Source organism: Canis aureus, chromosome X (genome assembly GCF_053574225.1).
Source record: "Canis aureus isolate CA01 chromosome X, VMU_Caureus_v.1.0, whole genome shotgun sequence".
Lineage (NCBI taxonomy): Eukaryota > Metazoa > Chordata > Mammalia > Carnivora > Canidae > Canis > Canis aureus.
The window spans coordinates 43,585,174-43,595,917 of record NC_135649.1 but is presented as its reverse complement, the minus strand read 5'-3'; the positions used below and the strand labels follow the sequence as shown (position 1 = coordinate 43,595,917).

At 53.0% G+C, this 10,744-nt stretch overlaps 2 protein-coding genes across 4 annotated transcripts in view; one reads left to right on the top strand and one right to left on the bottom strand.

Annotated features, from left to right (window-relative positions):
• The first annotated feature begins 821 nt into the window (after positions 1 to 821).
• The window catches only part of CLDN2 (claudin 2), a 29,673-nt gene continuing 19,750 nt past the window's right edge, over positions 822 to 10,744 (top strand). The window contains exon 1 of the mRNA XM_077890180.1: positions 822 to 972. The gene's annotated coding sequence lies outside the window, so the exon portion shown is untranslated. The remainder of the gene's footprint in view (positions 973 to 10,744) is intronic.
• Positions 1,545 to 9,345, bottom strand: RIPPLY1 (ripply transcriptional repressor 1). Of its 3 annotated transcripts, none has more exons than XM_077890182.1 (4): positions 9,155 to 9,345; positions 3,661 to 3,739; positions 2,962 to 3,026; positions 1,545 to 2,387 (listed from the first exon to the last, which is right to left on the bottom strand). In XM_077890182.1, the coding sequence occupies exons 1-4, from the start codon at positions 9,328 to 9,330 to the stop codon at positions 2,120 to 2,122; spliced, it is 588 nt and encodes a 195-aa protein (XP_077746308.1). In that variant the 5' UTR covers positions 9,331 to 9,345; the 3' UTR covers positions 1,545 to 2,119. The 3 variants fall into 3 exon arrangements, with proteins under 3 accessions (XP_077746308.1, XP_077746307.1, XP_077746309.1); XM_077890181.1 differs by lacking the exon at positions 9,155 to 9,345 and adding an exon at positions 4,653 to 5,541 and having other exon boundaries at positions 2,962 to 3,084; positions 3,661 to 3,737; XM_077890183.1 differs by lacking the exon at positions 9,155 to 9,345 and adding an exon at positions 4,636 to 5,392.

The following is a 10,744-nucleotide window of genomic DNA, read 5'->3' as shown; positions in this document are numbered from 1 at the left end:
CTTTACATAAGTTATCTCATGGAATTCCTCACAACCACCCTGAGAAGAAGTATTATTTTCTCCATTTGACTGATGAGGAGACTGGTCTCTGAGTGGATAACTAACTTGCCCAAGGTCATACAGCCAGCACAAGGTTGAGTCCGCTTTACTTACAAGCAGAAACAGAATGGACTACAGGAATTACAGTGGTCAAAGGTCAGCTGTTGGGTGGCCTGAATTAAGGACCGAAGTTAAATTCTGACCAATAGATGGCACCAGTGTGTGTGAGTTTGGTGGTCTGCTTCAGTTGGTCAAATGCAGCTGCTGCCCAGGGAGAGCTCATCACTGAAGCAGCCTATCTCAATCAGCACTGAAACAACCCAGCTCAAGTTGAAGGAAGAGAAAGAAATGGCCAGCATTTTATTCCTCAATCAGATGACGCCCCCCTGTCCTGTTGGTAGCTACGCAAAGATACAGGAAGCCAGCAAGTGGAGGAGCAGAGGCAGTTAAGAAGACCTGAGGATCTTTTCTCTTCAACACTTGCTGGGCACGTGCTTGGTATCAGGCAGCGTGCTCTGTAATAAAGTCACATGGGGATATCCTACCTAGCTATCTTGCTGCCTAGGGAGAGAGGCAGGTGCTATGGTAGAGGAGGTACTGAATAGATGGGGGTACCCAACCTGGACCTGAAGGTCTGCAGAGGCTTCTCTCAGGAATGGTGTCTGAGCGAGTCCTATTGGATGAATGGGAGCTGCCCAGACATCCAAAGGTGGTAAGGCATTCCAGACAGAGGCTTAAAAATCCATCAAGCCTCGACACATTCAAGGCCAGACGGCATGGGCTTCAACTGCCAAGAGAGATGAGTTTGAAGAGACAGGAAGAACCAGGCGATTGAACAGCCTAGAATATCACACAAAGAACTTAATTTGTGAACCTATGAAGGCAGAAGCCATTGAGTCTCAAGAGGGTCTGCGAGCCAAAAGAAAAAAAGAGGTAAGTCCGATTGTTGGTGAGGCAGTGAAGAGCCAGAGGAGGGTTTTCAGCAGGGGCACGATGTGGTCTTATCTGATGGCCAGTGGGGAGGCAAAATTGCAAAGGGGCTTGCTGGAGGCAAGAACATTAGTTAGGGTATTTGGGGCAGGAAAGGCATGAGGACCTGAGCAGTGATAGATACGAAGGGAATCAAGTAGATAAAGTTGACAGGACTTAGTGAGCCCTCCTAGCCTCCTCCCCACCTGCATATACTCATCTCCAAAGCTCAATTGAGGCTGTACTTCTCACTAAATCCCCCCCGCCATATTCCCAATTTTCAAGCTGCTTTTGGGGGGCCATTTTGCTCCCTTCCTAAGCTGTCTTTAATCAAGTTTAATCAAGCCTGACTGATTTCACAAGTTGACAGAGAAAGTCTGTCCCGCATGCTGGGTCAGTCTCTGGCCCTATAGCCCCATGGAGTAGAATCTGTCAACTGACCTCGGGTAGGGCAACAAATTGGCCTTGAGCTGGTCTCTGACCCTCTGCCTGTGGCTTCACAACATGGGCAGAGTTCAGTTAAGAAATCAGCACAGTTCCAGGAAAAGGGCACACATTGTCTAGTTTATTTTTCTCCTGATTCAATTCATACCAATATACAGACCCCAGTGGATAGCAGGCAAAATGGAGGGAGGTCCCCAAAGCAAGCAGATTTTCTAGATGCCCCCTTCCTCTCCTGCAAGGCCCATCAATGAGGTGTCCTAACTTTGCTTGGATCTGAGGTTGGAATCCCTGGAGGAGAAGCCAGAAGTCAGGCTTTCTATGGGGAGACAGACTATAGGGCCAGCTGGAATGCCAGGAAGTCAAAGACCCCTGAAGAGTAGGTGTTCCTCTCTGCATGGGGATGCACTGTCTTGATCTGCTCCCTGGGAACTTCAGAAAGCAGGTCTTCCCCTAGAGCTTCTTGGACCCTTACACTGTCAACATGACAGAAACACAGACAATGAGATGCCAGAGGCCTGGGCCCACAGGCCAACTGAATATGGCCAGGGTATGCTGGTGACTCAAGGACCCAACTTACAGTCTAGAGGGCTATATCTGGAGATTCCTGGCTAATTGCTGCTCTAGAGCCTTGCCAGTCATACTGAACCCCAATCAGACTCTGACCGGTTCAGTTTGGGCCTGTCACGAGTGGGGAAAGAGGATGAGCTATGGCCCTGGGTGGTGCTGACCCTGGTCCCCTCACATGCTCTCCCAGCCCCCTTTCATCTGTCTCCAATTTCTTCTCTTCTTCTCTCTCCTTTTCTTCTTCTTCTTCCTCCTCTTCGTCATCTGAGTCCTCATATAGGTTGATCGTTGCCTGGATAGGGAAGTTCTGCAGTAAAATCTCCCCATCACTGTACAGGTAGTCAAAGGAGCGGGATTTAGGCCAGAAGAGCCTGTGGACAGACAAGAAATATAGCCCCTAACTTAGACGGGGTCCCGTCTGTTGCAGAGAGGCAAGTAAGACCAAGAAAGAAGTCAACCCCTAAACTTCTTCTCCTGCCTACAGAATGAGGTGAAAGGGAAAAGGAGGAAGTGCATACACATTGTAACAGAACTCTCTAGATTGTTAAAAAAGGGATGCAGGCTGGAAGGTAATGTCTGGTGGGCTGATGGCTGTGGGGAGGCCCTGCCCCGGCATCTGTCAGCTCTGACACTGATCCCACCCCCACCCCCCCACTTCAGAAGTCTTCTAGCCAAGAATGATCTATCCCTGCGTCCTCGGTGTCCCACTAAGGCTTCCTTCACTGACCTCGCCCAAAGGGGCTCATTCTTAGGGGTCATCGGCATTGACTTCAGGTAAGGCAACCTTGGCCAGTTCCCTTAACCACCCTGGGCTTCAGTTTCCTAATGTATGAAAAAGGGATCCTGGCACTGCCTCTCTCCTCCTCCTGCTTCACAAGGCTGTTGTACCGATTTGAAGCGCGAGTGGGTCTACAGCAAGTTCTGAGCTCGGCGCGCCAGACTTACCTGACAGGGTGATGGAACTCGGAGGCAGCCTTTATGACTTTGGCACCTGTCGCCCCACCAGTGGCCTGTCCAAAGCAAAAGCTAGCATGTGGTTCAAAGTACATGGCCAGACAACTGCCTCCTCTGTATCAGGGGTCATAAACCTACGTAAGATGATCTAGAAGAAACTTTAGGCATCCCGGGGGCAGCCCCTACCCGCCCCCTCAGCAAGGGGCTCTGTCCTGGTTCTGGCTGTAAAGCAAGTGCATGGAGTCCTGGGGGTTGTTCGCTTTGCTGCCCCTGTTCTAACACCTGTTTGGAGACTGTCCAAGAGACAGAGTTCCACCAAGCAGCCAAGATTCATTGGCGGGGGTGGGAGGGGGGGAGGTAAGGGCGGGCTGGAAGAGCACTGGGGCTAGGTGCCAGGAGACCAGGATTCTAGCACCAGCTCTCTCACAGGCCAGTGGCAGGGCCAGCCCAAATCCCTCACTACTCTGGGCACCCGTCTCTCCATCTTAAGGATTGCCACAGAAATCTCAGGGTTGCCCTCCTCTCAGAGCTGTTGAAGAATCAAATGTGAGCAAGGCATTAGAGATACTTTGCCATGTCTGCAGCCCTGGACCAAGGGCTGGGGCTCTCTGGAAACGGACCTTCTGGGTCAACGTGAATGCCTGTGGCCACCTATGCATGTGACCGCATGTATCGGGGGCTCAGACTCACCGCCTCGATGCCTTTCTTCCCCCACCACTGTGGTAGGTCCCTTGCAGAGGACAGCCAGGGCCTCCAAAGACACGCTCCTCTAGGACAAAGAGATCAATCTATGGAAGAAGGAGACTGGAACCTGGACTCCTTGAGATAACAAAAGAGGCCTCCGGAACACTTGGCTCGGATGCTGTCTAGTCCAGGAAGCTTGTCATGAGGCCCCTGCCCTCTCGTCCCCACCTGAACAATGTGATTGTTGCTCTTGTCATGCTGTTTTGTAATTATCTGCTTGCCTTTGAGCTTCTTAGGGACCAGTTTAGGTTTGACCATATCTGAATCCCCAACACCCCAGTGCAGTGCCTGGCACACAGTAGGCATCTTGCTAAAGGTTTGCTGAATGTTACACATCTGGAGGAAGAAATGGGGGTTGGGTGGAAAATATCTTGCCCCTGACTACGCCAAGAAGGAGAGCTTAGAGTCCTGCCATCTTCCGGGGCTGGGGAAAGGGGCCTGAAATATTTCTGGGCCCACTGCTTCCCCACTAGACTTCCAGAGGTCCAGGAAAAAAATATGGAGATTTTATGGTGTGGTCAGGAAAGAGAAGGGCCCCTGGTCAGAGGCTTCTTAGGACTTTGGCCCTCTTTTACTCCCTCTTCAGCATAGGTCATATTAAAGCCAGGCTCCATGGCAGCCTCTCCCGTGCTCCTCAGTGGACTCAGTGAGCAACTTGGCCCATGAGGCCCTGGCTGCTCGGCTTTCAGCTTTGCCAATGCCCACTGTCCCCGAGTCTCCTCCTGCCACCCAGAGGGATGAATGAGGTGTGAAGCCAGTTGAGACACTCCAGCCTGAGATGCAGAAGGGGCTCTGAGGGCTGTGAGGCCTTGTCCTACCCCTCCACAGAGAGCAGGGGCACCCTGGACATTTCATTTTCCTTCCTCTCCCAGGACCCCACCAAACCTGAGTCCTTGTCGCCAAGGGCCAAGGTCTGCTTACCTGTCACTGCCACCTACTTGTTGTCCAGAGGAGACAAGCAGTGGTGGACTTAATAGGCCAGGGGCAGCAGCCGAGGGAATGGAAGGGTCCATCCTTAGGGGGTCGAGGCCAGGCAGGTCATAGGGGCTCTTATTTCTCAGAACCTCCTGCATTCTTTTGGCCTTTCCTGGGAGACCCTTTTATAAGGCTTGCCTGGCCTCATAAATTATTCAGGGCAGCTTGGGGCTGGAGGGGACCTGGGAGGAGGGGTGAGGATTTAGAACAGGGAGCTCTGGGAGGGGAAGCCTGGGTCTCTGGGTGTGAAAGCTCTCCCAGTTGAATAAACAGAGAGTCAGTGGGGGGTGAAGGGTTTTCTTTACCTCCAAGTCAGAAAGGAAAACACAGAAGGGGCAAATCATACACCATTTGTGCAAATTCCCCAGGCAGTAGCAAGGCTGGCTGGGGCAGGGGGTAAAAGAAGGAAGCTCATTAGTACCGCAAACCACGGAAAGCTGTCCGGCATAGAGCGCTGGAAAGACAGGCCTTTGGCAAAGCCAGTTCCCAGTAGAAAAGGGATAGCTGACCCAGCTAAGGCGAGTGAGGGACCCACACGTTATTTGGGCTCAAACCCCCAAGAGATTTGCCAGGTGGCCCTGATATTAGGTGGCACTGCCATTAAGTACCACCTGGGTCAGGAAAAAAGGAGGTTCTGGGTGTAGCAGGTCCAGCTGCCTGTGGGGTGACCCTCAAGTGCCTGAGTCTCCTCTCCGGCCTCAGCAGTAAGTGGTCTGGTAAAGAAGCATGGGCAGCATTTCAGGGCTCCCAGGTCAGATTCCAAACTGCAGAGCTCAGCACCCCCTCCTACTCCCCAGTCCAGGAGCTGGGGTGGGGAGGGGGGTGGTGGCGGGGAAGCAGGTCTCTGCCTGGCTGCTAAACTGCTGAAGAACCATCCCTGGCCCCAAGGCCTCTGTTCCCTCACGTGTGAGAGGAGGGTGCAGGGTGCAGGGCCAGTGGCCTCAAGGGGCCTGCCAGCCTGAACACTCTGTGACAGGTACTGGGTACATGGGTACTGACCCCAGGGCTGGGGGTGGGGGTGGGCAGCCCAGCCGCTCCAGCACAGTCCTTGGCCTTAGCCAGTCTTCTGGACCTTTGCCAAAAAGCTTCCAGTTACAACTGCCAGCAGCCTCCTTGTGCTTTAGAAGTCCCAAAAATATTCCTCTGGGGGCTCAGCATTCATCCCCATCAGGGTTTGTGATTGTCCAAAATCTGAAACAAATCCAATGTCCAATAATGGGAAACCAGCTACATTCAGCAAGGTGAGTCTCTGCCCTTGAATACTAAGCAGGCACTGACGATCATGCTCTGGAAGCCTCAGCATCAACACCGAAAGTGGGAAAGAAAATCAGATCCCAAAATTGTATGAACAACTCCTCTTTCCTCTGTTCCCCTGACCCCCGGCTCCCACCCCACTTCAAATTCCAGCCCCACCATGTGCTTGATAGCAAAGGAAAAATCAGAAACCAGGTAAAACACATGCCTCACTTGGGCTGGGACGGTGAGACAATTTCATATTCCAACTGGCTTGGTGGAAGAGTGGGGAAAGAAAACAAGCGGGAGAGAGCCAAGACTGTGGGAGATTTTTTATTTCCTTCTTCGTGCTTTTCTGAACGTCCTTGAAAATGCTACGAGACCCGATATTCTTTGGGCGATAGAAAATAAGGACACGTGGAAGGTAAAAGGAAAGAAAGAAATGCTTAGTTGCAGAGGAGAGAGGACTCTGTCGGGGTTGGGGGTTGCCGATGGGGGATGACACTTGCTCCGTGGGAGCTACAGGGAGACACATCTTGGCTCCATCAAAGGAAAACTTTCTAGCAGCCCAGCCGCCACCTAACCCAAGGGCCTGGCACCATACCAGCCCTCAATAAACAGAGGTTTATTATATGTGTTGAAATGAGGGCAGTGGCATGCGCTGCCCCAGACTGCTCCGAGGCAAGCTCTCTGGATCCCGGGTCCCCAGAGAGGGGAGAAGGAGGGCTGCTGGGGAGCCCGAATCTCTCTCAGTCTGGCAGGGTCCTGGCTAAATTCACTTCCAGAAGTTGAGGGTTTGCTGGAACTGCTTCACTGGCCCAGAAGAGGAATGAGGCTGAGGGGAGACACCAGGTGGAAACAAGAGCTGGCAGGCCTGGGGCCTGCGAGGAGAAAGAAGCAAACCTATTAGCATTCCCTGGGATCTTTTTGACCTCCAGGTGGCCAGGGCCTCTGAAAACAGGCAGGAGGGAAGAGGGAAAGGGGGAAGAGGGAGACATTAACTCCTGATCTCAGGAGTTCAAGCCCAACCGGACTTGGCCAGGCCACCCGTCATGCCACCTCTGGCCTTGAACCTGTGTTCATTGGGTCACAATCCTTCACCACTGGGGCTGTCTGGCCCCTTTGCTCTCCTAAGCGGGCTTCAGGGTTCCCCTCAGGCCAGCTTCTAGCATGCTCTTCTGGAGCCCAGCTGCCCTTTAGGCCCATCTGCATGGCTGTTTGGTCTCCCCACACAACTGCTCTCTGCCCTGCTACCTCCTGAGAATTGCCACCCGCCTCAAGCAGTCAATGGGAGACAATGCCCCGGCCCCTCTTGCTGAAGGATTTAAGGCCTGCAAGTGTCGCTGGACAAAAGTGGGAGCCTGGCTGTGTGCCCTTCCATTTGGCACAGAACAGGAGTAAGATGGCCAGCAGTGTAGCAAGGAAAGGTGTGGAACAGCCAAACGAATGGCTTCTCTTCGGGGTGATTACGGCCCTGCCTCTGTTTCCCCTGACAGCCCCATAGTATCTGGGTTTTGCCCTTGGTGGCTCTGCCAGGCCCTCCTGAGAGGACTGGGCCCCTCCTTTGTGCTACACACCACTGGGCTGGGCATTGCCTGGCATGGGAATGGACTAGAAAGAGGAAAGTGCTGAGGACACTGCCTTAGGGTGCTTACAGCCTAGGGAGGCAGACAAAACCTACGCAGGGCAAGATGACTCCAACAGCCTCAGCTGGGCCCCAAGACCCCTGAGCGTGTTCCCTGGTCATGCTCTAAGTCTGGCCTCCACATTTCCCTGGGCCACATTCCAAACTTCCTTCAGCTCCCTACCATGTTCCTGCTCCACCCCTCCCTCCTACTTCCCTGAGAAAACAGAGGCCTTCAAGCATGAATTACCTCAGTGCCCTGCCCCACCCCCAAAAAATTGGCCTGCAGCTCCAACTTCCTTCCTCCCCCAGCCCTCCCTTCTCAGGGGACAAGGTGCCCCTCTCGTTAAAGGCTAATCCCTTTATCTGGGCCTTGGCCTCATCCACCCTCCTTCTCCTCTCTGGGCCCTTCCTCCAGACATCATCATGCCCCTTCTCTTCAGGAAAGGCCAGTTTCTTTATTCTAGCTCTCTCCCTTCCCAATGTAAAATGGCGGTCTCCTTGATGCCAAGAAATACAGCTTTTCTCTCCTCAGATGTGTTCTCTCATTCCCCTAACATGCTCGCTCTCTCTCTCTCTCTCTCCCCTCCCTCTCTTCCTCCCTCCCACTCTCTTATCTTTCCATCACCCTCAAGTACCTCAGCCCTCCTGCAGGTTGGCCCCCACCCCATCCTCCTAGTGAATGAGCACCACCAAAGGTCACCAATAACCTAACTGCCAAATCCCTTTGAACTCTTGGGTGGCCAAAGATACCATTGGCCAAGCCCTCTTTCCTTAAGCCCTCCTTCATCTCTTGGCCCCCATGATTATTCTCTCATTTTCCTCCTACTTCTGGAACCCCTCCCTGTGTTCTGTCGCCCACCTCTCTTCCTCTGCCCATTCCCCCCTCACCTGTGGCTCTCACAGTCCCCAAATTAGGCTGATACACAGCCATGTTTTCAACGGGGCACAGCAAAATGGGGAGAACATCCCAAAGTAGAGGTTTTCCAGTCTAAATGTATTCACTCATAGAAAGGACTGTCCTTTATTATGAGGTTATGCCCTTCCTATTTGGGTGGAGCAAGATATTCTTTCTTTTTTGAAATGATTGCAATGGTGGGTGCTAGGCTTTTATTTTTTCCCTTTTTTTTTAGAAAAAAAGATTTATTTATTTAATTTTTTATGATAGAGAGAGAGAGGCAGAGACACAGGCAGAGGGAGAAGCAGGCTCCACGCTGGGAGCCCAACTCGGGACTCGATCCCGGGACTCCAGGATCGCACCCTGGGCCAAAGGCAGCTGCCAAACCACTGAGCCACCCAGGGATCCCCTATTTTTTCCCTTTTAATGCTCTGTGAGTTTACCTTTCCAAACTCAAATGTTAGTTTATCTGTGTCAGTCCTGTTAATGTTTGTTGGATGAATCCAAATTTGAGAATGCTTACTTCCTCTCCCCCCTGTCCCCCCCCCCATTACAAACTGAACCTCCTCTGTACCTACCTCAGGAAGCAGCATCATATGGGACCCAAGTCAGTCAAGCTAAAGCATCAGCCACTTCTCGCACCTATCTCTTCCACACTCCTCACTCACCCCATTGTCCCTTTGACTGTGGCCTCATTCATTCTCTCTCACCTGGACGCCAGGAACAGCTTCCAGGGAGGTTGCCCCATCCTTGACTTGGCCCTTCCAACCCACCCTCCCCACAGCCATCCCAGGGATCTTTCTAGAACACGGATCTGAGTACAGCCCTCCTGCACTGGAAAATCTCCAGTTATCCCCAGTTGCCTAGAGGAAATGTCCAGCCCCATTCCCGTGACTGCCTAGGCCTGGCCTGCTCCTCCCAGCTCCAGCCTCCAGTGGCTTTCATGCACCCTCCCCTGCAGCTCCCCTTGACCTCACCTCCTCTCCATAAACAAGCTGTGGCCTTTCACCCCTAATCCTTTCAGGGTTGAGGGCCTCTGGAGGTCTTAATCCCACCCTGTGTCGGACTGGCCTTTAGCCAAAGGAACAAACGGGCAAACGGAAGAGTGGATCACACCCAGCGAGGATGGATGTCATTCTGTGAGATTTCTGCTCTGGTCATACCTAGATGGAGATGGAGGTTGAATGTGCACAAATGCACAGACTATGCTGTGCCACAAAATATATTTCTTGCTGTGGGTCACCGGTCAGGAGATTGGCACCAAGGGGGCTGGCATGTTGTTCTGTGATTCACTTAGTGCTGCTCATGTCACAGTCCTTGTTGTGGGTCTAGTCTCCCCGGAGAGCGAAACAGAGGTCAGGAGAGCAGGTGATGCTGGGGAGACCTCTCAGAGGAGGGGCTCATCAAGTGGGGCTGGGCATAAGTGGGCAGAGAGAATGGGAACTGAGATGCTGGCCTAGGAGCGGAGAGTAATAGGAGAGAACATTTGTTAAACATTTATGTACCAGGCACTGTCCTAAGCATTTCGCATGGATTAATTTGCCTCACAAACAACCCGAAGGAGGAAGACACACTATTACAAGCCTTGTTTTATAGATGAGACTAACATACTTGCCCAAGGTCACGGAGCTAATAGTGACAAGGCTGGGACTTGAACTCAGGTGGTCTCTGTGCCCCTTGGGCACAGCCCTGTATACCATCCCTGGGGGCTGGTGGGAGGAGGGAGCTGTTCAGGAAACAGCGAGAGGCTAGGCCATTGGAAAGGGGACCTACAGTGGCAGGTGGAAAGGCCCAGAACAGGTTCTGGGCTCACCTCAGCAAAGATCTTCCTCCTTCCCTCCAGCCTCTGCCTCCTGAGCCAGGGCCCCTGGGGTCAGGGGTGGGGTGGGGTGGGCAGGAAGCCTAAAAGACCAGTGTGGGGGCCAGGTGGAGGCAAGAGGCAAGCAGGGTCTGCCCTGACAGAGGAAAACAGGGCAAGGTTCTCTTCCCCGACCCCAGCCTGTCCCCAAAGCAAAAAGAGCAAATGGTGCCTGGGACCTCTGCCCTCAAGTCCAAATGTCCCAAATGTGCCAAGTCCTGGACCCAGCCCCTTGGGTTCCTGGGACAGCGGGGGTTGGGGGGTTCCCCTCTGGAGAACAGCTTGCTGCCTGGTCGGCCCTCCTCCTGTACCCTTCTGCCTCTTGGCCTGCCATCGGAGCCAGGCCAGGTGGGCCATGTGGTACAGGGATCTTTTGGCAGAGCCCCCTCGCAGCTCCCCATTTGCTCCTCATTTGGACTGTGGGGGGCCTAGAAAAACAGAG

What these genes read in the sequence shown, in the direction of transcription:
- RIPPLY1 (XM_077890181.1), bottom strand. Translation starts at nt 4,787, where the DNA reads ATGCAGGAGGTTCTGAGAAATAAGAGCCCCTATGACCTGCCTGGCCTC. An exon ending in GGAAGAAAGGCATCGAGGCG is followed by an intron (nt 3,085 to 3,660) that starts GTGAGTCTGAGC and finishes CCCCTGATACAG; the next exon opens with AGGAGGCAGTTGTCTGGCCA. An exon ending in GAGTTCCATCACCCTGTCAG is followed by an intron (nt 2,388 to 2,961) that starts GTAAGTCTGGCG and finishes GTCTGTCCACAG; the next exon opens with GCTCTTCTGGCCTAAATCCC.